The 23,969-nt window shown below is 39.1% G+C and overlaps 2 protein-coding genes across 2 annotated transcripts in view; one reads left to right on the plus strand and one right to left on the minus strand.

Annotated features, from left to right (window-relative positions):
- The first annotated feature begins 2,293 nt into the window (after positions 1–2,293).
- On the plus strand, positions 2,294–17,509 carry LOC128492427 (cholesterol side-chain cleavage enzyme, mitochondrial). Its single transcript, XM_053464976.1, has 9 exons — positions 2,294–2,541; positions 8,643–8,798; positions 11,064–11,263; positions 12,378–12,581; positions 13,231–13,385; positions 14,227–14,393; positions 14,508–14,586; positions 14,682–14,873; positions 16,977–17,509. The coding sequence occupies exons 1-9, from the start codon at positions 2,294–2,296 to the stop codon at positions 17,088–17,090; spliced, it is 1,515 nt and encodes a 504-aa protein (XP_053320951.1). The 3' UTR covers positions 17,091–17,509.
- The window catches only part of CCDC33 (coiled-coil domain containing 33), a 29,763-nt gene continuing 23,207 nt past the window's right edge, over positions 17,414–23,969 (minus strand). The window contains exons 16-21 of the mRNA XM_053464975.1: positions 23,635–23,766; positions 23,423–23,504; positions 22,899–23,020; positions 22,291–22,380; positions 22,091–22,207; positions 17,414–17,747 (exon numbers count right to left, since the gene is read on the minus strand). Of these exons, the coding sequence (XP_053320950.1) occupies positions 17,694–17,747; positions 22,091–22,207; positions 22,291–22,380; positions 22,899–23,020; positions 23,423–23,504; positions 23,635–23,766 (597 nt within the window). The 3' untranslated portion in view covers positions 17,414–17,693. The remainder of the gene's footprint in view (positions 17,748–22,090; positions 22,208–22,290; positions 22,381–22,898; positions 23,021–23,422; positions 23,505–23,634; positions 23,767–23,969) is intronic.

Raw genomic sequence — 23,969 nt, forward strand, 5'->3', positions numbered from 1 at the left:
TATAACTAAAGTACAATTTGTGTGAAAAAAAAATAAAAAAATTACTATTACAAAGTTTGACAAAGTGTGGTTGTATAACTGTTGCATTGAAAGGGTTAAAATAACAGCATTTGAAATACCCTGGGGTGTCTAGTTTTCAAAAATATATGGTTTGATGGGGTTAAATTGATGTTCCAAAGAGGAGATGGAGGCAGACTGACCAGATTTGTTAAAAAAGGTTTGGAAATCATAAAACGCTGCTTGTACTTATTGCCCTATAACTTACAAAAAACACCAAAAAAACATAAAAACATTGGGTATTTCTAAACTCAGGACAAGTATAGTAAATAAGATGATATGATCAATCAATATCATCCATCTTGTCCTGAAAAAAACAATATATAACTTATGTGGGTACACTAAATGGGTGAGGAGAAAATTACAGCTGAACACAAGCACCACAAAAGTATTAAAACAGCCTCGGTCCCACAGGGTACAAAAAGAAAAAATGAGCTCGGTCCTTAAGGGGTTAAAAAAAAAATAGTTTACATAGTTTGCATGAATTAACATTTACTGGTAAAACTTTTTTCCTATAGGGTCGTCTAATATTCAGCTTTTTTCTTTCTTTCCTAAATTAATATTCAGATTTTGGGGGGTTGTCTTATTATCGAGCAAATATGGTACTTTGACACCCCCCAGTATTATTGCAGTGAGGATGGCTCTAGCTTTTCAGCCTCTGGCACAGCCTGGTAGGGGGCTCGTACAGACTTTTAAAACCGCAACGCTGCAACTTACCTGGCACATCCCACTGGTCTCCCTGTTCTATAAGTTAAATGTCCGTACGAACGACCAATAAAGTCGCTCGTACGGACATTTAACTGATAGAACAGAGAGACCAGTGGGATGTGCCGGGTAAGTTGCAGTGTTGCGGTTTTAAAAGTCTGTACGAGCGACCAACAGAGTCGCTCGTACAGACTTTTAAAACCCCAATGCTGCAACTTACCCGGCACATCCCACTGGTCTCCCTGTTCTATCAGTTAAATGTCCGTACAAGCGACCCTACTGTTAGAACAGGGAGACCAGACCAACAGAGTCGCTCGTACAGACTTTAAAATGTTAACCCCTAATGAAGCAACTTGTCCGGCAGATCCCACTGGTCTCCCTGTTCTATCAGTTAAACAGTCTGTACGAGCGACCCTATTGGTCGCCAGCAGGGGGCTCGTCTGCCATCAACCATTGGCAGACGAGCCCCCTGCTGACGACCAATAGAGTTGCTCATATGGACATTTAAACTCCTGGCGCCAGAGATGCTGTGGTACGCGTTAACCCCGTATTAACCCCTTAACCGGCAAAAACAAAGAAAAACCGAACACGAAGAATGTCCACGAATATTCGCCCGAAGAGAAGACAGGAACAGGCGAATATTCGCAGAATAGGACGATTTTTTTTTCAAGAAGACGAGCACGAAGACGAGCATGAAGACGAACACGAAGAGCCCCCTGGTGCCCAAGTCTAATGGAAACTAGCCTTGTGCATTCGTATTCGGGCAAACATGAAAACAAACACGAAGGGTGCGTTTTCGTTGTTCAGCCCAAATACCGAACATACGAACATGACGGACAATGGGTTGATGCCAGAGGAGGCCCCTGCAGGCGATCAGTAGAGTTGCCTGCACAGCCCTTTAACTCCTGACAGCGGAACCAGTGGTCTCCCCCGGCCATGTTTTTAAAAGTCTGTATGAGCGACTCTATTTGCCGCCAGCAAGGGGCTCGTCTGCCATCAACCAATGAAGTGTACTGCCAGCGACCAATAGAGTTGCTTGTTTTGTTATTTTGTCGTTTTCATCAGATATTTACGCACATGCATACAGTATATGACATACATTAACATGACACTTACAGTCAACACAACTGTTTTGCTGACAGACTCTGTTTGTATGAAATGTTTATCCACATTGGAATTGTATGAGGCTGTGATGGTTTTATCATGGAGTTTAGACCCTTCAGTTATGCTCCTTGGGTTAGCTCCCTTGTCCCCCTTCTTATTTGGTTTTGTAACAAATTCAATAACATTTTGATTTATAAAAAAGTTACTTGGCCTTTGTGCTTTTATCATTTTTTGGAATGTGTTATGTATGGAACCCATCAATGCTCTCCTTCCACACTGACAACCCTCTCCCTCCCTTCTGCTTGCAGCTGTAGCCCTGAAATATCCCTCTGTTCAGGGCCATATTCTACACTCCCCTCCCATTGTCCTTCACGTTGTCTCTAGCTGTATAAGAAGACCCCCCCGTGCCCTCTGACCAACAGACATCATGCTCCTACTTCGTAGATTGCCTGGCCGTCACTTTCCCCCTGGGCTGCAGAGCTTTCACTCAGTGGTGGGTGAAACCCCTACAGTGGTCAATGTATCCTCAGAAGTAAACCCTTTACCCTATGAACAACTACCTGGCAACTGGAGGAGAGGCTGGCATTCACTGTACCGCTTCTGGAGGAAAGATGGATTCCATAACATCCATCATCACATGATGGAGAATTATCGACACTTTGGACCCATATACAGGTAGGAGGGGAAATGTTTTTGGGAGAGAGGATACATGTTTTGCAATGATGTTTAGAACATTGGCAGGACGAGAGACCCTCTAATTTAGGTACAGGCAATAGTTTGCCATCCAACTATTAATAACCTAATGGTCCTATTATTCTCATTAAGCATCCTAGGACATATTTGCTTAAGGCTAACCAAGTAGAGTAATAATTGCATTTCCCCAATAGCTAAGTGCTAATAGTTAAGTGTCTAAATATAATAATTCGATAAGCAGAAAAAGTCCGTTTGCTGCCCAGTTGATAAGACCACTTGAACTTTGCATCAGGCTCACTTTTTATACGCACCCAATGTTTACTGTAGGTGGCAGGATAATGATGTCCACAGATGTTCTGTATATTAGAAACAAATAATCTTCACCAAGTAAAAGTAAATCATAACAATTTATAACAATTTCCTCCAGCTAGGCATCCCAAGTATATTTTATGTTAATACCCACTACCACATAACATGGACTTTTGAAATTAAACAGGTCTTGAAGTATGAGCAACAGGGCTGTAATGGATTATACTGAACTTGATTCACTGACTCATCTAAACCTTGATTGATTTTAACATCTGTCTAAAATGAAATTCCCAAGGGTTGAACCTAGACTGCTAAAAAGGCTACCATAAAAGCTAATAGAAACATCAGTGTCTAAGTGATTTTAATGGGGTCTGTCAAAATAGTGCATGTTAAATTTTAGTCCGAATTTCTAGACAATCAAAATAAAAACTGTACCCTTAAACTGTAAAAAAAAAAAACACTTAGCACATACACGTTAACAAACACAATTTACTCTTTTATTGCAGGGCGAATTTGTATATGTGTCATCATTACAATGATGGAACACATAATATTGTAGTATGTAGTGCATATCATTTCATTAATCTTATTAAGATAATTACTAACAATAATGGAGATAATTAACAATACATTAATAAATGACTTGATTTAATTTATTTCAAAAAGTAAAAAAAAGTTGCCATGCTTGCCAGGCTTGTTTTGTTAACCATTTTTTTTACTCAGTCTCATAATTGTTGTCTATGAGCCAGCATTGCTAGAAAACTAAAATTTTAAATAACCACAATCACAAACTTTTTATTGTACATTTTGTTACAAATTTCACCAATAAAAATGGTCAGACAGGGTGCGCTGATCCTATAAGGGCGAGAAGTTTAAAAAAATCTGAGACAGTAAAAAATCTTAAAAATAACCCTTTCAATACTGCCACTTTTTTTTAGAAACAGTTATTAATATATTAATAATCAATATGGTTAATATTAGTAATTATTAAATTATTTATATTTTCACACAATTAGCACCCACATATGTGTGCAAAACATATATTACACACAGGGTTTTAAATTTGTATGTTAAGGTTTTATTTACATGTTTTTATAGCTAATTTTAGCTTAAATGAACCTAATTATTCAATAACTTGGATCTCAGTTGGCAGCCTGCGAGTTTGCTGTTATCTACTTAGATAAGCGGTTATTTTAAATTGAAAATAGTGTTCTTTGTGAAGAAATGCAAAGCAACATGCACTAAATGTGTATGTGTAGTTAAACAGTTAGTGCATGTTACTTATGTGCTCTGGAAGATGAATTGTGGACTGCTTTGTAACAATTTAGCAATTATTCCTTTTTTCAGCAAGAGTGTAGAAATGGGCCATAGAATCTGGTCCATTATTTCAAGCATTTTTGGGATTGTGGTAGAGGACTGCATCGGGATTGGGATCAAATCCCCATCAACACATTCTGTGTGTTGCGGGAGCGGGCGGTCACACAATATACCTGCTGGTCCCGGTAATCCTGTGCACTCCTGCAAGGCTGCAGCGGTTTTTCTTTTGCTTCGTCACATTCAATTTCAGGGGCGGCCCGAGCTTAACTTTTATATTCAGCCTCGTTTTCATAGAGATGGGAGAGAGAAGAAGCGGGAGTGAGTGACTCATGCACGCAGCGCTGAGCTGAAGACAGGTTGATGTTAGACACCCAGCCTGTTTTTGAGCAGGCCCATTTCAGGCAGATTTTTGTAAATCCCAATTATCTGTAAATAAATGTATTGGCATAGAAGCTTGCGGGAGCAGGCGGGATTAGATACACATGTTGCGGGAGCGGGCAGGATTGGACACACATGTTGCGGGACTGGGCGGGATTGGACACACATGTTGCGGGACTGGGCGGGATTGGACACACATGTTGCGGGAGCGGGCGGGATTGGACACACATGTTGCGGGACTGGGCGGGATTGGACATGCATGTTGCGGGAGCGGGCGGGATTGGACACACGTTGCTGGAGCGGGCGGGATTAGATACACATGTTGCGGGAGTGGGCGGGATTAGATACATATGTTGCGGGAGCGGGCGGGATTAGATACACATGTTGTGGGAGCTGCCAGGACTGGACACACGTGTTGTGGGAGCAGGCGGGATTGGACACACATGTTGCGGGAGCGGGCGGAATTGGACACATATGTTGCTGGAGTGGGAGGGATTAGATACACATGTTGCGGGAGCGAGCGGGATTGGACACACATGTTGCAGGAGTAGGCAGGATTAGACACACATGTTGCGGGAGCGAGCAGGAGTGGAACACACACACGCTGCGGGAGCGGGCGGTAATGGTCAGAAATTCAGCGGAGCTCTAGATTGTGAAGTTATATAAGAATATGAGGTTTGGAAATAAATTAGCTGAGATTTGGAAAGAAATTAGAATAATAATAATAAAAATGTCCGATGCTCAATCTGTAACATTTAGTTGAAAGTTATTACCAGAGGCAGGTAAGAGTGTTAAGAGTGTCTCTACTCCGTATTAAGTTTCATGTATAGTATATTTGGGGGGCTATCTGAAGATTTTTATATTGAGTCCATATGGTAAAGTTCTTTTAAAGCAAGTATAGGGCTAATGCCTAGCAACACCCTGAGGACACATAAGGTATGCTCCTTTAACCTATCCCGTTAACCACAGTTGTTTTTCATACAACAATTAGTAGGGGGAATTACAGATAAATAAAAAATGTGAGGTGTAATTAGCCGCAAAGACCAGGCAAACATTGTGAAAAAAGGCTTTGGGAAGACTGGGTAATAGTGATGTGTAACATACAGTAAGAAGAATATTGTTAAAAGGTAAACAACAACAAACAATTACTTTTATCAACTCTATAAACCCTTGTCAAGAAGATTAGAAATTGTTCATTAGTTCAGTAAAAAATGTCTTCAACTTCCGTTGAAAATGTTTCTTTTGTACCTTTCCCTACACTTTCCTATGCTGCAATACCTCCCAGTCCAACTATATTTATAGCCTCACACAAGGGCTGATTTATTAAATATTCCTACTCAGATTTTAGAAGAAACACTACTAATGACATTACTCAATGCTGTTTGTCTTGCAGCAACGCTCACTTGACTAATTAATCAGAGCTGAATTGAATTTAAGTTAACCTGACACACAGCAAGTTTAAAACTGAGTTGCATCACTTTGTTGGGGGGAGAGGTGGGCCGGTACCCAAATCTATCGTTAAAATATTTTGCTGAATACCGCAAAACGAAAATATTCAGCTTGGCACTTTGTGAATACAGTTCATTGAGGACAGCATAGTGCATCACAGCTATGAATGGCTGCACAGTGTGATATATCAGCTCGTGCCATAGAGGTAAGACGCAGTAGCCTTTGATGTGCTTGGCTGGATTAGGGGAGATACACTTTAGCAGTGTTGATTAACACTATTACTTACACAGAATAACATGTGACTCCACTTGCTTAATAGAGACATATCAGTAATAGCTGTATTGCTGCGAGAACTGAGGACCTGTCATGAAATATCTTGATTCAAGTTGTTTTTCCTATACTTTTAAATCCCAACTGCATCCAGTTACCAGTAGTTTTAACTAAACAAAATAGCAAACCAGGAAGAGGTCGGATCACGTTGGCAAATGATATGGTTTATGCATGGAGAAGCAAATGTCAGCATACATCTATTATAAAAATGTTAAACCTAATACCATCATGATACTATGCACAGTCAACAATAACTGTTAATGTTAGGTGTGCAACTTATGCATAGTGATAGATGACTATTTATATTACATACATTAGAGAATAGCTTCTTCACGTATCATATGCATTGAAAGATAACATTTTGAAATCATCCATTACTGGTGAAGAGGCCTAGCTTTATGTATCAGGGGGACATTTCACTGCTGAGCGTTTAAATTCTCTATGGAGTGGTGAGATTGTCTGCAGGACAACACTGGGGGCCAGAAGCTTATCCATGCCTGGAACACAACATTATTGAATTTTTAAGATGATATTCCATCAATAAGCTAGTCCCTGAGGACAAGATCTCTGGTTAAGGCTCTTATGAGGTTAAACATTTTGCTCATAGGCAGTCTCATTCTTAGATGATATAGTGGCAGAGCTCTATACCGCCAAATATCTTGTTGACATTGTAATACCTAACAGTAAAGTAAACTACTGTGATCTTGTGGGTCATGTGATTTTAACGTATTTAGTTCCTAGAAAGTAAACTTACCATATTGGTTAACAAGAAGGGTGTATTATGAAGGGCATGTTCAGGGTTGTCTGTAATTCTAATGGGGATCTTGGGCTCTGTTGTTGGGCCTCATACGTATATAGATTGACAATACATGCACATAACATAAACATATCTGTACAGTGTATGTATGTGTGTAGCGGTATGTATCAATAATTAAACATTTCTGTTTACTGTGACCATCAAAGCCAGGATAGACAATAACAACCCAGACAGGAAGTACCTACGGAACAAACCACTTGAGGAATTGGGAGAGGGATTTTATTCTCATAAGTGTTGCTCCAACCATAGAGTTCAGCTAGGTTTTTGAAGGTGAAATGGGCTGCTCAGGATGTCTGGGCCCTGGTCACCTTTGCCCTTTGGTCTGTGTTACAGGCAGCCCAGGAGATGTGTATTACAGATATAAACTGTGTAAAGCGAATAATTAATTTATAACATTTATGAGGAAGAATATAATGGGGGTTATGTATAAAATATTCTAGTGCAGTGTGCATATATCCATAACAACCAATGGAACCTTTCTGATTATTGGACATTTCCGTGCATATGCTATGGTGATTAAACCATTTTTGTACCTTTTCACAACAAAAAAACATGTTTTGTATGCAACCTCCACTGATATTTCTTACATTTCATACTGTGTATTGGATACAATTTAAAATTTCACATTTATATAAAGGCATGAAAATTAGGATTGGGGTTTATGTGCAGTTGCAAGATCAGTCCTGGTGAATGAAACCATCCATGGGGTGTCTATACATAATTAGATATGATACATTCCAGAAAGGGTAACATCAAATGATTAGCTAGCTCCATGTGAGATGCAGAGAGCAGTCTATGCACGGATTCACTAAAACATACTAGGGAACGGGAAAGCAAATTAAAAATCACTTAAAAGTCACTTTCCCATATCCTGCATTTAAATCCACAATATATAAACCTATATAATGGTGTTTACAGTGAAAATAAACAATATATGAATTAAAAGCTCACTTAATGTGTACCGTGTGAGCAGCCATCTTAACCTGTGGCATGAATTTTCATCTTCATTAAGTTATCACCAGTGGTGTTCACAGATATGATTCTGGTAGGATGATGGGGTAAAATATTAGCCCTGTCCAAGGGGTGGGGTATGCGCGGAATAGGATGCCAGCATCTGCACACATTTCTTGTGGGGTGATTGCCCCATTTTGTTGATGCTGTTGTTATCATTCACTTTTCGGTAAGTTACTTAGGTTGCTGTTGTTAGGGTCATAAATAAAAACTGTATTAGATCCAGAGCCATTTCTGTTTAATTTATAAGGATATTTCTTTGAACTAGATTTCTGTGTTTTTGTTGGTCAACAAAACTGAGAACTGGAAATGTTTTATTTAGCTGGGTTTCATCTCACTTTTATAATACTATTATGTTACTATACTAGTGGTAAGGTATGGTGCTCAGTTTTACTCTATGTACCATTATTTTGTAGCCTATGTTCTAACACATGAATAGCATTACTTGATAGATTTGTCATTCTTTTCACAGGGAAACCTTGGGCACATATGACAGTGTGTATATCCAGCTTCCAGAGGATGCTGCTACCTTATTCCAGGTGGAAGGCCCTCACCCGGAGCGCCTCAGAGTCCAGCCATGGTTTGAATATCGCGATTTTCGCAACAAGCGATATGGAGTTCTACTTAAGTGAGTATAAAAAGACAATTACATCACTCCTAAGTTGTTCCTCTAGAAAGTCAGAATATTTTCTGGGTATTAGTTTATTTTGAAGTTTGAATGTACGGTGGAAGCAGGCTGCTTCAGGGCAAAGGCGGCACAGGCAGACTGCTTCAGGGGCAGAGGAGGCGCAGGCAGGCTGCTTCTGGGGGCAAAAGTGGCACAGGCAGGCTTTTTCAGGGGCAGAGGCCTACCACGTCAATGTCTGGCTTAGTATATAGTGATGGGGGTTAAGCTGCACTACTGTCAATATCTCCCTCAGTGTATGGTGATTGGGGTTATGCTGTACCGTCATCAATGTATGGCTGAGTATATATTCTTTAAATTTATTTAATTTATTTAATTTATTTACAAGTTAATAATTGATTTTTTTCAGTTGACATACAGTTTACAAATTTGTGAAATAAATATTCTTGCCAACATATTCTATGGTGCCAAACACTCTAGGTACACCCCTGAGCATACTACATTTGCACTATTCAGTCATATAACAAAAATACTCTTGCCACTGCAATGAAGAACATAAAAGGAGCATAGTGAAGATTCAGTCACATGGCAAATATGGGCCAAAGTCTTTATCACAAAGAGCCACACAATGGCTACATGTGAAATTACTAGTAAAATACAGACAAAACACTGCTTTAGGTAGTGGCTGTAAATGTTCAAATCAGATGAGGCCTCCCTACTTTACACACTACAGACATTTTAGAGAAAATTGTGGGATCTAAACCAGATGGGGCGTTCTGTTCTAATTCTTTGAGTCTGCTCTACAGAGCTTGTGATCATTTTTTTGCGTAGACTATTCAATCTTCAGTCTCCCCTCATTTGCCTGCCTGTCAGCCAGTTGGCAGAAAGAACAGCTCTCGACTCCAGAAGATGCTTGAGCATTCGCCAGCTGCCCCTTTTACCACATGGAAAAGACAACCCTGTGAGAACGGTTTACTGGAAGTTTTTAACAGGCATTGTCTGTCACTCTACAAAGCTATGGACAACTCCCATGAACTTTTGTTGCCCTTTTGGCTGAACCTCATTGGAGTTGCAGTCCACACCAGTTGGAATAACAGAGCCAACAGTTACAAAAACATCTAGTGACATGTCCATGACCACGAACACACTCTATGGTTTTCCTATTCTTTTGAATAATCAGAAAAGGTGTTTATTTAAAAGAACTAGTTACAACTATAATAATGTTGTTGTTTAAGCCTGCATTAAACTTATAATAACGACAACTTGTTTTGGTTATATTTTCAATGGTATGTTATATCAGTTCTGTTGGCCATATTACTAGCTGGAGAGCAATGAAAGAAAATTAAAGCATCCTATTAATGCTAACCACAGTAAAGAAACTTTATGGGATAAAAAGTTCTTATACTGGTAAATTATATTAATATAGAAAAGAAAAATGAATACAAATCTGAGACATGCCTTTCTATTTGCGCATCTGCCAATTTGTGGTTTAGATGAGGGTAATTAGCAGATCCGCCCAATTTCCAAAAGAAGGTATATTCCTTCCAAAATCTCCCAGTTTTACTGCATAGCTGACATTCTCCGTCTCTGTTAGTATGTTGAGTTTGGCCTGATATTATCTCAGTCGGGTCCAATGTTGTACAATTTCCACGTCCAACACATAGGGCCTAAGTTTTGATTACTCAAACTTCGCTTTTCTCGCATTCCACCGTTCCCTGTAGAATGACCTCATTTAACTAATCAGATCTGCATTCTGCAATATAATGCAAGTTTTGTTACTGAGACAGTACGTCAAAGTGTCACACACTTATCTATATCTTTCTTGAATGCATTATAACTTTGCCAGGCACAAGACACCCCTTAATTGGAAAAGTGTTATTTAACTAAAAGACCCTTTCGTGCATTCACATGCTTTACTTCTAAGAAGCAACATAAGCATATTCATTAAGCAGAATACACATCAAGAATTATAAATGTTTTGTTGTTTTTTTAAACCAAAAAGATGGCTGATTAGGTTGTCCCAAGTGGAAATGTTCTCTATATATCCATCTGGATGTGTAAACATTATTTCATAGACAAAAAGAAAGGGAAATGTTTAAGCTGTGGTTGCTATGGAGAGGAGGTTAGAAGGGGTAATGGGTACAAGATGTGCATAGTATCTTATTACCGAACATGGTACGTGACAACAATATTCTGGACTAATGGTAAATATATTATTTAAACCCGGGGCAAACTGCGGATATAGTAAAAACCTTTCTCTCTTTTCAGGAGCGGGGAGGAGTGGCGCACTCATCGACTGACTCTGAATCGTGAGGTTCTATCTGTTCCAGGGATGAATCGTTTTCTGCCCTTGCTGGACAGTGTTGGACAGGACTTTGTCAGCAGAGCTTTCACTCAGGTGGAGAGGAGTGGTCGCGGGAGATGGACAGCTGACCTGACCAATGAGCTCTTTCGATTTGCTCTGGAGTGTAAGGCTAAGGAAGGGATAGCTGTATTGAATGTGTACAAGTCGGTGCTGTACTCAAGGCTTTTTGTGTTGCAGACACATGCTTATGAGGGAGCCCATGTAACAGTGGGTTAGCAGTCAAACACTTTGTGTCCTCATCTGCATTGCTGCATTGGAAAATTTAAATTTTACATATTTGAATTGAGAGCATATGTGTTTTTAGACGTACCCATATTGACATAAGTGGCCAATGATACAGTAGAAGGCTAATGTCACATTTTTGTCACCATGTGCATATTGAACCCTGCATGTAAACATTCAGAAAACCTGCTGTGATAATATGCTGAGTATCCTCCTGTTGTCCACAAAATCACTTCCAGCACCAGCCAGCATGCACACCTTGGAACCCTGCTATGTGTACCCAATAAGTAGACACACAACTACCTTGAATTGAGTACAGCAGGAATGAACAGTTTATTAACATAAATCAGCATTGATAAACAGGTACATGTCGACAACCCAACCTTTAATCCCCTTTAGCTACTGAATCTCCCCCTGGCAGCAATCCTGTTAATGGGATTAGTTTACACAATGGAGTTCCTGCCTGTTTGGCAGCCATGCTGGAGCCATCTTTGAGTACATTGGGGCCCTGTATGACAGGCCATTCTGTCACAAATATGATTTCAGCACTATCCAAATTATGTAGATATTTCTTTCATGGCACGCTCAGTCCACAAAGCAACCTGGTCCAGGCAGTTAGTGTGTGTGTGGGATACGCATTCCACTGTTTAAATGATATATATTATATATATATATATATATAATATTATGTATTATATAGTTTGTTGTAGCCCCAGTGGATATTGATCAACAGGGCCCATCATAGTGTTTCTAGTCTATGTTTGCAGTGCCTCACTCCTGCATGTACGTGCAATTATAGGAAAGAACATCATAGCAGTCCCCCATACCCACTCAGCTGCCTAGTCTTCCTATATGGTAGGGCTTGCCTTGGTTTTTAAACATAGTAAGAGGAAGTAGGCATTTAGATAAATGGCCATGTGTTCTGTTGATGTCAAGTTTATTTTTGGTATATATTTCTGTGTGTTATATAACATTATAGTAATGTATCCCCACAGCGGTTTGCTATGTGCTGTATGGTCAACGACTTGGTCTCCTGCAGGACTACATTGACCCTGAATCTCAGCGATTTATAGACTCGGTGACTCTCATGTTTCACACCACCTCTCCGATGCTGTACTTGCCCCCACGACTCCTGAGGAGCATCAACTCTTCTATATGGACAGATCACGTAAGCGCATGGGATGCCATCTTCAGCCACGGTGAGTTTATATAGGCACCCAGCTATGTCCTTGTTATTAACATATCTGTTGTCAACAATTTGCCCTAGACTTTTTATGCAGTCCATGGGCTATGGCCAACTCATACAAAGAAAAAAACATAATTAAGCTTATAAAGGCCCTACTCACAATGTGTAAATTCATATGGAAGTAGTCAACAAGTATAGTCTAAGGAAGCAGTAAGAAGTCTGAATATACTCAGATTATATTAGAACAGATTTAAACACTGTCTATGTATAGACTGTTCAATGGTCTAGATATTTTCCACATGGTAAAAACAGTCCTCCACAAGAAAGAAATTAAGCTCATCAGATATGTCGATGAAACAACATACATGTAGTAGGAAAAAATGTGGAAAAGTGATCTACCCAATACATATTTGTGTTTTAGGCCAAGCTATAAGAAGTAAAGTGGAACTTTAAAAAATAGACATTTCTAAACGTTAAAAAGACACAAGGATGTATGAAGATGTGTCTCTATTCGCACTGCAAAAAATATTACTCTGATGGATAGGAAAATCAATACTTCTAGCAGTCAAAATGTGAATACTGATGTTTTAGCCCACATTGTTTGCATGCTGTCTGTGGAGAACATTATGTGTCTTTAAATCATGGATCTCTTCTCTCCCTAGCCGATCGGTGTATACAGGGAATATACGGCTCTCTGAGGAAGCGCTCAAGTGATGTATATGCTGGGGTCTTGCACAGTCTTCTCATGCAGGAACAGTTACCTCTGGAGGATATTAAGGCCAGTGTGACAGAGCTAATGGCTGGCGGTGTAGACACTGTGAGTGGCCTTTACATAGCAGGGTTCCTGTGGGATGTAGAGCCTCAGTTAGCATTTTTTACAACCTGCTGCTATTACCGGTATTTGTCCGTTAAGCAAAATGATAAATGCACAAAAAACTGTTTTATCCATTCGGAAAAAAAAACCTTTGTATGGGTGTCATGGTAGTAATTATATTTTATTTAAATTGTAACAATATATATATATCATCATGTTATGCATTTATCCTAATTTTTGCATGTGAGGATGCCAAAATTCTGATGTTAATGATCCGAACGTACATTGCTTTTGCAAACCACCTGTTGTAATAAAAATACTGATGCTATTTTTATAAATGTACTAATGCTCTGCACAGGATCTTGAAATTCCCATTCATTTTGTCCATCCTTGACTAAAAAGTCAACTTCCCTGGTCTCTCCTCAACTGCTTCCCCACAAGTTTACTTCCACATACAGTTTATCCTAAACACCTCTGTAAGCTCTACCACACTGGGCCAGTCATCACACTAACTCACTATAGGTTATAGAACCAAATTTATAAACTTAACCCTTAGGGTATATTTAACTATATCACACAATGAAATATGTTTGAGATAGCATTCAGGTAAACAAAGCATATTTTGAATACATGTGTGTGGGTGCAGTGAAGGATCCTTTTCCATGGTACAACATTTCTTAAATCCTTTCACTGTCTGCAATAATATTTATTATACCCCATATCATTGTATAGTATTGTATCTGTTGGCTTTACTGTATTACTATAGATACCTGGTGACATTTGATAATCACAGGGGAATAATAATCATACCAATCCATAGTAACATTGTTCTTTATCTGCACAGACATCGATGACTTTACAGTGGGCTATGTATGAGCTGGCCCGTACCCCAGGTGTGCAAGAAAAGCTACGGTCAGAGGTTTTTGAGGCGAGGAAGAATTCAGGGAATGATCTTGCAGCTTTGCTCCAGAACATTCCATTGGTGAAAGCTGCCATAAAGGAAACACTCCGGTAAAGTAAAGAGATATAATCATGTTACACCTGCCACACAGTATTGCGTGTCATTCAGAAAAGCATAGCTCTTTCCCATCGTCCCTTCCTGCTAGTGACCCATCTGTATTTCAGATTGCATCCCGTGGCCATCACTCTGCAGCGATACACTCAGCGGGACACAGTGATCCAAAACTACATGATTCCACGAGGGGTAAGAATTAGGAAATGCTGGAATATGTAAAAGTAATCAACAGGCTCAACTGCATTCTTTTTTTTTTACATTTGTCAATTCTCCCTACCCACCAGACATTGGTTCAAGTTGGACTTTATGCAATGGGTCGGAACCCAGACGTCTTCCCCTCTCCAGAGCGGTTCTTCCCTGAACGCTGGTTGGGACGTGTATCCACACATTTTAAGGGACTGGGATTTGGTTTTGGGCCCCGACAGTGTTTAGGACGCAGGATTGCAGAGATGGAGATGCAGCTCTTCCTTGTTCATGTGAGTGAGCAAACAAGCATTGTCAACTAACCAGCAGAGGTTAAAAATGAGAGCAACAGAAGTGTATTATACAATGTTAGATTCCTTTGCTATAACTGTGGATGACTACTGTAGCTATAATGCTTAACAAGCTTTGATGCAGTATTAATGAGATATAATACATATATTTCCCTGGCGCTAAATTAAAGCATTTAAAGTATTAATGTAGAGGGAAATGTTTGTGAACTGCTGCGATGGTCCAGGAAAAAAAGGAATCAAACCTCAAATCAAAAGGTTTTTTTTAAAATTAAAACTCAGCTTCCCTGATACTGATAAATGCTGATATAAATAAAAAATATATAAAAAATCACACACTACCCCTTCCACAGAGCAGCGTGTGTACCTAACCCAGGACAGCGTCGCCACCCTTACTGCTGGGCATCAGGATATCATGTCACATCACAGCTCTCCGCTTTTTTAAGGATGCATGGCCTGATCACCCAATGGGGCAATTGGTTATGAGCCTGCTGCCATAGTCCTAACTGTCCTAGGCCAGAATATGCCACTGCTTCCACACCATACCTGCATACTCTGGATAGAGCAATTGTAACTTTTGGTAAACAGTTTTTTTCAAAACCGTAATGTTCCTGTTCAAGAAATTAAAGATGAGATGATAAGATTTTTTTTTGAGATTTAGAGGTATTTATGGAAAGTGGGATTTGTAGTTGGATGTATAGCTGAGTTGTGGACCAGGTAATGCTCCATTAAGAAAAGATCCGTAGTCAAGGCAATATATATATATATATATATATATACATATATATATATATATGCCCCTGTGGCACTGTCATTGATGGATGTTTCAAAAACTTCAAATCAACCGGGTATAATCAAATTGAATATGAATTTTCATTTAATAAAATAATTCATCTTCAACAATTCATAGAGTTCCATAGATGATATGAGATTATTACTTACGATCAGAGGAAGGTAGATATGATTTATAGCCAAGAGGAATTGTAGGGGCAATAATCATTTCTATTTCATGATATTAGCATTTTATAACATTCATAAATAAGTGTGGAATGTTCTGGATAGCATTTAGTATGCTGGGGAAGCAATTTCCCTTTGCATTCATCACCGTCTACAGTGTTTGCCTTCTCATAAACTGCTCATATAGTACTTCTAAGAGCTATAGCTAAGAAAAACTACTTCTCCACCTACTGGAAAAGGAAAAACATGTCAGTTCAAGCGTCATTGGTTTAGCTATAAAAAGAGATGTTAACATTTATGCTTGCAAAGACTCTCTTATATTACACAAGCTAACAATTTAGCTGTAGAAGTGCATTAAAGATGAGGCCCTAATTATTAAGTGATGTGCATTTGACTGTTTCCTCCTCACCTGCTGATCAGAGTAAAATTGGAATGTTATATACTACTTGTTATGTCTGATCTACCCATTGTACAGCGCTACGGAATATGATGGCACTATATAAAACGATACCTAATAATAAATAAAAAACGTGGAGGGCAGAGATACTAAAAATTAATAGATATTGCAGGAATACTTCAAGTATTTGAAGACATTTTTTCAGAATGCAAGGGTCAAGCAGTGTTAAGGACATCAACGAGGTGCAGAGGTTGGTGCATGGGGTGTACTGCACCCAGTATTATGAAGGGCATTGTGTGCCATCTTCTGATAGGTGAAGCTAGTAGTGTATTCTGATGTGGCTTAGGACAGCTGTTCCAGTTTTGTGACCCCCTTTGTCACAAAATCGGGACAGATCACCGGATTGAGTGTTCAGGCTCCTCAGACCACCATTGCCCCATGGGCCGGTTGGGTTGTAACTTTCTCATACATACTGTCGAGGACTGTGACTAGCAGGCAACACCTCCAAAAGGAAATGACTTAGTGCCATATGACTTTAAAAGGCAGTGTGCAGGAATATGAGGTCATGTTCTGATGCTAGATCTAGATAAATAGTGCATGGTATTTTATATTGCAGTAATATGATTTTACAAAGCCCACATGCACTGTAGGTACAGAATGTGATTTAGTGTTGGATGCAATGAAATGAGGGGAATCTACCATATAATCTCCAGGCATTTACCTTTTTCTTTCAGATTCTGGAAAATTTTAAGATAGAGACAAATCGCATGACTGAAGTGGGGACAACATTTAATCTCATTCTCTTCCCATCAAAGCCCATCCTTCTGACTCTACGACCTCTCAAGTAAATGTTTGGTGGGGCATATTGCAGTGCACTTCAACACCTGATGACTGCTGGTCTTATCCTAACTGTGATATAGAAGATACACCACTTTGAGAATACTTTGCCTAATCATGCCATGAATCTGAAGATAATTAAATGTAAGCACTACAAAAAAGACATTTGTGCCACCTGTGGTCAATGTGTGAATTTAGGAACAGGTTCCAAAACTTTGTGTCCAATAGAGGGATCTGTTGCAAGTAATATGGACAAAGTATGTTGTATGTTGAACGCATCATAAGCACTGTATGCTAATGCAATTTTAATACCAATAGTAAAAAGAAAATCAGATTATAAAATAAAAATAAAAATCTTTAATCAATATGCTTTGCAATAAATTACAATAATTGTGTGCATAACTAAGTCATATTACATTATGAAAATACGTGTCTCAGGGTATTTGTGGGAGCTTCAGTGCTGTTACCTCCTATTATGTTATTTCTACTTCATACTTCACTATACGTTCACATAAACGTGTTGTTCTTCACATTGAGATTTGTAATAATTGCTTCTGCTTTAAAAGCACTGAAAACCATTTTAAGACATGCTTCTGTCTGCAGAATCCATTGTGTCATATTAAAGGATCCAGTTTAGTGGGTCTCCTTGAAGATACGTCGGGTTCCTTCTGCAAAGACAATATAAATCACGACATCACTCATGCAATAATGTATATGTAGTCAAAGTGGCATTTCTTTATATTTTTTAATGTGAAAGTGAAAGCAAGTTTTTTGGCTAACTTTCTGGTAAAATGAAGAAGTGGAAGTATGCAAGGGAGAAGAACATAGGCATATTCACTAAACTGTGTAACATGCGAATTTACAGTGAGACTGTTTTATCCTACTATACATTTTTAAGGACCAAAAAATGTTGGGTCTGCATAAATCATTACAGAAACCCACCAATCTTAACACCAATTCTTTCCCAATGCTGGATGAGTTTATCAGGACTGGCCCTTTGCTTTGTCAATGCAGTCAGATGATTTTTTTTTTAACTCACCTGAAGTCATGGTTCCAGGTTATGAATTTATGTATTGATTCTTTTTTGGAAGCTCCCAGTAATGGGAATTATAGATACAAATGGCCATACACAAAGTCCCCATAATCCTAGCTAGATTCTGTTTAATCATATAATGGGCTGGATTGTTTTTTGTGATCTGTGATACAATATAGTAACTTTGCAGAGTGCATCATGGCTACTGATTTCAGTTGCTTTCCTCTGCATATAACTTCTTCAAAATCCTCATAACAAAAATCCCACATTCCATACATAGGGTTCTTATACAAGTGGACATTTTAAAGGTAGTAATGAGGCAATCATCAGGTGAGAGTAACTGGTTAGGTGAATAGGCAGAAGCAAGCATCACACTACACAAACAGTGATGGCAAATCCAGTATGGTTTTTTTTTTAGGTATGCATGATTCAGCATGGAATTCACTATAATTCAATTTACTTTAGCTTCACTGTTACTGCTCACAATGTTAAAATGAGAAGCGCCTGGCTCAGAATGTATGACATCAGAGAGCAATCTGCAAGCAGTTAACAGCTCAGTACAAAAGCATGCGCAGCTACACAATCAGAAAGAGGTGGGCTGCATAGTATTGGACCAATAGCACAAACACACTGTTGTGTCCTATTTTATGAATTAAAATTCCATAACCTCTCTCTCTTTCCAAAGCTGTTATTTGTGATTTTCTGAAGACAAGCAAAATGTGTACTCTATGTAGATTTACATGTACAAGTAAAGCATATTCTAAAATGTTTTACAGCTGCTTGTGTTTACAGCTATTATATTTGTCATTCTGATTAGAGGAATGATTTTATACTGCTATGTAGAAACTAACAGAGCTGAAGCAGGCCTATCGTCGTCCGTATGTCCCTGGGAACAGCTTAACATCAGCAACTAAACACACTGGAATGCTGCTGGCACATCCTCTGTTTCCTAATTAATAGCTGGTTCGTATGAGCACATCTGTGATTTTCTACAATCAATGATATTTTTATTTAATGTTACACAAGAGAATCTCATTGTAGCAGCCTGGGGCTCTTGCGTTTACTTTTGTTATGCCAGGCAACTGTATAATACCGTATTTGCTCGATTATAAGACGAGGTTTTTTCCAGAGCAAATGCTCTGAAAAATACCCCTCGTCTTATAATCGGGGTCGTCTTCTCAGACCCCCCAAAAAATGTCTGCTGGGGCCACGCTGCTTACCGGTCGCGAGCAGCGTCTCTTCTGTTAGAAGCAGGAGGACAGGAAGCTTGCAGCGTCCTCACAGAGCTCTATCTCCCCCTCCCTCCTCTGGGGGCGGGGCCAGAGAAGTTGCTCTACAGCCGGTCCCCTGCAGAAGTCTTCGAGTGAGAGATCTGCAGTTCAGGTAAGGGGGTGGGGGAGGGTTTTTGGGTAAGTATGTGTGATTAATGTGTGTTTAATGTGTGAAGTATGTGTGATTAATGGAATGAATGAGTATTTAAATGTGTTTGTGTGTGATAGCATGGATGTGTAAGGGGGGTGGGGGTTGTAGCATGGCATAGGGAGGCTGTAATCCCACTACTATCATCCCCAGGTTCCAGCATGTACTGGCTGCCTTGGCTTGATAGGAGTGTGATTGCTGTTAGCAGTTTGATATATATATATATATATATATATATATATATATATATCAAACTGCTAACAGCAATCACACTCCTATCAAGCCAAGGCAGCCAGTACATGCTGGGTTAAAAGGCATATCATGGGGCTGAGTGGCATATAGGGGGTTAAAATGCATTTCTGGACCTCCAGAAATGCATTTTAACCCCCTATATGCCACTCAGCCCCATGATATGCCTATATACCTCCAGAAATGCATTTTAACCCCCTATATGCCACTCAGCCCCATGATATGCCTTTTAACCCCCTATATGCCAGAGTGGCATATAGGGGTATAAGGCATATCATGGGGCAGAGTGGCAAATAGGGGGGTATAAAGCATTTCTGGGGGCAGAGTGGCATAACTGGGGGGGGCAGGTTGGCAAATAAAAGGAAATTTAAAAAATATATTTTTCTCAATCATAGCTTTTATTAAACATGAAAAAATAATTTACATGAATTAATATTTACTGGTAAAACTTTTTTCCTATAGGGTCGTCTTATATTCAGGCTTTTTGTTTTTTTCCTAAATTAATATTTTGATTTTGGGGGGTCGTCTTATAATCGGGGTCGTCTTATAATCGAGCAAATACGGTATATACAAGGCCCCTGCATACTACAGGGGTCTATGAAGACCGCAACATTATTTCATTTCATGGTATGTCCAGCAAATACAAAATCTAATAAAAACAGATAATGCTCCACACTATGTAACATACTGTGCAAATCAAACACTAATATATGTGCTTTTGCCCATTACATTTATAAAGTGCCATTCTAGGGCAACGTTCTAAATATAGAATGGTCACCATAGAAACCAATCCAAAGTTCAAGCTGTTTCTTCCACATTTAGCACTTTGCTCCTCATTAAAATATGCTAACTTTATATTTTATAGGAAAATACATTTTTAGTTTTTGAATGAATGTGCAAAGTAGGTGCAGTTCTGTTACTCTCTGATTTGTCTGTTACATTATCCTGCCCCCTAATGGTATACCTGATAATCACAAGGCAATGAAGAAGAACAGGTATATTTGGGGTGTTTTCTTCCCACTCAGTATATTGGTGTTTTAGGATTGTATACATAATAGGGGAGTATATGTCCTTAATAAGTGAAAATATGTGTACAATGAATATATTATATTTATATATATATATATATATATATATACTAAATCTTACAACTAATTACAGTCTTAATGCAAAAACATATACTTCCACAAACCTAGCTAATACATGTAAAAAGTAAGACTGAAGGGAAAGTGCAGTGGGAGTAAACTGACATATTAAAGGATAATATGATACGGTTATGCAACAAATTATACAACTGAAAAAAAAACCAGAAAAATATATTATATATTGCCCTGCTTTGTAGAATCAGAAATCCCACTGATGAGGTCAGGCTGGAATATTTCAACTATTCATTCATACTTGAGCTGGTACACATAATTTATCATCTTCACACCAAATGACAAATAAACAAGTGACAACTAGACTCTGAAAGCATTCAGACTGCAAGGGGCGAGACAATCCCAATTACCGCACTGATCACATTGATCAGCAGACAGAGAGATCCGTGTTACAAAAGAGAGAGAGAAACAAGCTTCTCCCTCTTCAATAAACAAATACATCTTTAAAAAGGACCATAATGATGTCACCATCACATCATCAGGAGCCCTCTATAGTTACAAGAGAGATCCCTGGGCTCTACATCCAAGGACATCTCTAGTTGTGTTGCACTGCTGTGTGAAAATTAAAAATGTAGCATCTTAAGCACATTATACATCTTCCAGTAGACATTTATTTTGAGTTGTTTTGTAATAATTTAAATTTAACAAAAAAAAAATACTGTGAGATATGTTGGAGAAAAAAAAAATCATCCTCCAGGGATAAATGTACCCTATAATTAAATGCACTGCTTTAGCACAGCGATTTATTTATGTCTAAATTAAAAATCTCTTTAACAGTTGTCAATTACTTCCTAAATAACCTGTCAAAAAGATTATTTGGAGAGAACATTAACAGAAACTAATGCCAACATCAACCTTTAATTAAATTAATTCTAAAAATGACAAAATCAATTTTGGATTTTAAATTAGAAACCATAAATGTTTTTAAATATTAATAACCCTTTACATGTTTGCTAATATACTTAATCAGATGCATTGATCTAATCAAGGGAAGGAGATGGCAGAGGGTAGGAGATGTAGAAATAGGTTCCAAGAAACCCAGCGTCACACCTGTATACAAGTACTGGAAAACAATTAAATAATAGGAAATGGACTTAGTCTGACCTCCGCCTCCCTGTGTTCTCCTGTAATGTATTATTGACAGAGCACTCACCGTAGGGAAGTGGTGTAAAATGGTTGTATGTGTACGACTGAACCCCATCTCTTGCTCAGACAGCCTAGTCAGGAGGTCCTGCTTCTCACGACCCCAGCGTCGTGCAGCCTCTTCCAGCTAACAGAAAAGAACAGAAATAATGAGGACCACAGTATAGGAGCTGGGTACACTGCTTACAAAATAGTACCGGCTACCCGTACCTCTCGTTCCAGGCTTTGCACTCTAGCCTGAGATTTCTCTAGCTTGCTAAGAAGGGAAAACTTCTCAGATGCAGAGAATACTCCTTGAGACTGAAGGGGAGATAAAATATTTCAGCAAATAAAAATATCACTTTTAATTACAACTCACAATAATGGCAATGCGTCTATTTTTTACAGCTTAAATTATTACATAATGCCTCCTACTACTCCCCGTAACCTCCCTCTTTAAACCTCTATAACATATAGACGAACTCCAATTTGCTCTATATAAATTCTCACCTTGGGAATAGTCTATATTTAACCTAAAGTATCTGGGTGACGACTTTCTCTGGTCTCTGTGTCAGATTCTGGGACCAGTCCCTTCCCAACTACTCCCTGCCCACTCCTCTCCCTCCAAAGGAGAGGTTTGGTGCTGGCCCTGTCCCATATACATTGCTCTCCACAAAGCTACTCCCATGAAGAGGGAGAGCTTGGTGAAGGCTACCCTTGGTTGTTCCAAGGTATGCCGATAACTATTGCTTTTGCACGCGATAAGCTATTAGTATTGGTAATGTCTTCCAATTACATCTGCTCCATGTATATAAACCACCTGTCTATTCAATACTCACTGGCACATTAGGTTGCACTGTTATTACTGGCTGTCTTGCTTTCTCCATCTCCTCTCTCAGACGGGTATTCTCTGCCATTAATGTAGCATAGACCTCACCCTGCAGAATATCCACCCGGCCACCTAAGTGAAAAAAAGAAGGATGGAGTTACAGTACCCAATGAAGACTTTACGCGTTTACACATGCCGAAGCTTTTGCAAATACTTGACTGCAGTGTTACCTTCCACGCTGATTTGAAACAGGCACCACAAAGTCATAAACAATGCACCATCATTTACTCATATTGTGATGTCTCCTTATCTGTGTTCCATATACAGGTCACCACTCATTCTTAAAAGGTACTTAATGTAACTAATCTGTTCTATCACATTGAACTATATTCCCCCCATCCCAGACTAAGATTAGATGCCACCCCTGACTCGCCATTGTGTGTATGTCTCACACTAGTGATATTATCATAAAAAAACATTGTCAATTCATTGTAACACTTTCAGAGTGCTCCTTCTCAGTGTCAGTAGTATTACCTCTATCTCCTCCCTCGACACGGCCTCGTTTCTTCTCCTCTCGCAGTTTATTGTCCAGCAGTTTCTCCATTTTCTCTATCACCTATAGAGACACAACCTTTAAAACATGGCGTATTCTGTTGCATTGTGTGTTCTATTGCCTTGTATCATTGAAACTTCAGAGGGTGGAGTGATGTTTAACATCTAACACCCCTGGCAACATCCGAACTCACCTTCTCCTGCTTGCGCACGGTGTCCTGTAATGCCTTGGCTCGGTTAGCCCGCTGGTGGTATTGCTGTAGCACGGCCTGCTGCTGCTGGTGTGCTCTCTGTAGAATAAGCAGCTCCTTCTCTCGATCATTCCTCTGTAACAATTAAAGAAACACTGAGAATGAGCATGACAAGGCTGAAAACCCTAGTACTCTGCAAGACAACACATAGAAAATAAATAAGAGAAGCTTATCTTTGGTTATTTTACAATTATAATTCGTTAGTGAATGCTAGGAACAAGAAACACTGATATACTATGAGGACAACTAGCACAAAAGGGTGGTAATCAAGTTGCCTG

Source organism: Spea bombifrons, chromosome 4 (assembly GCF_027358695.1).
Source record: "Spea bombifrons isolate aSpeBom1 chromosome 4, aSpeBom1.2.pri, whole genome shotgun sequence".
NCBI lineage: Eukaryota > Metazoa > Chordata > Amphibia > Anura > Pelobatidae > Spea > Spea bombifrons.

Coding starts and splice junctions, on each gene's coding strand:
- LOC128492427 (XM_053464976.1), top strand. CDS start 2,294: ATGCTCCTACTTCGTAGATTGCCTGGCCGTCACTTTCCCCCTGGGCTG. Junction 12,582..13,230: donor GGATGCCATCTTCAGCCACG/GTGAGTTTATAT, acceptor TTCTCTCCCTAG/CCGATCGGTGTATACAGGGA. Junction 14,587..14,681: donor ACTACATGATTCCACGAGGG/GTAAGAATTAGG, acceptor CCTACCCACCAG/ACATTGGTTCAAGTTGGACT.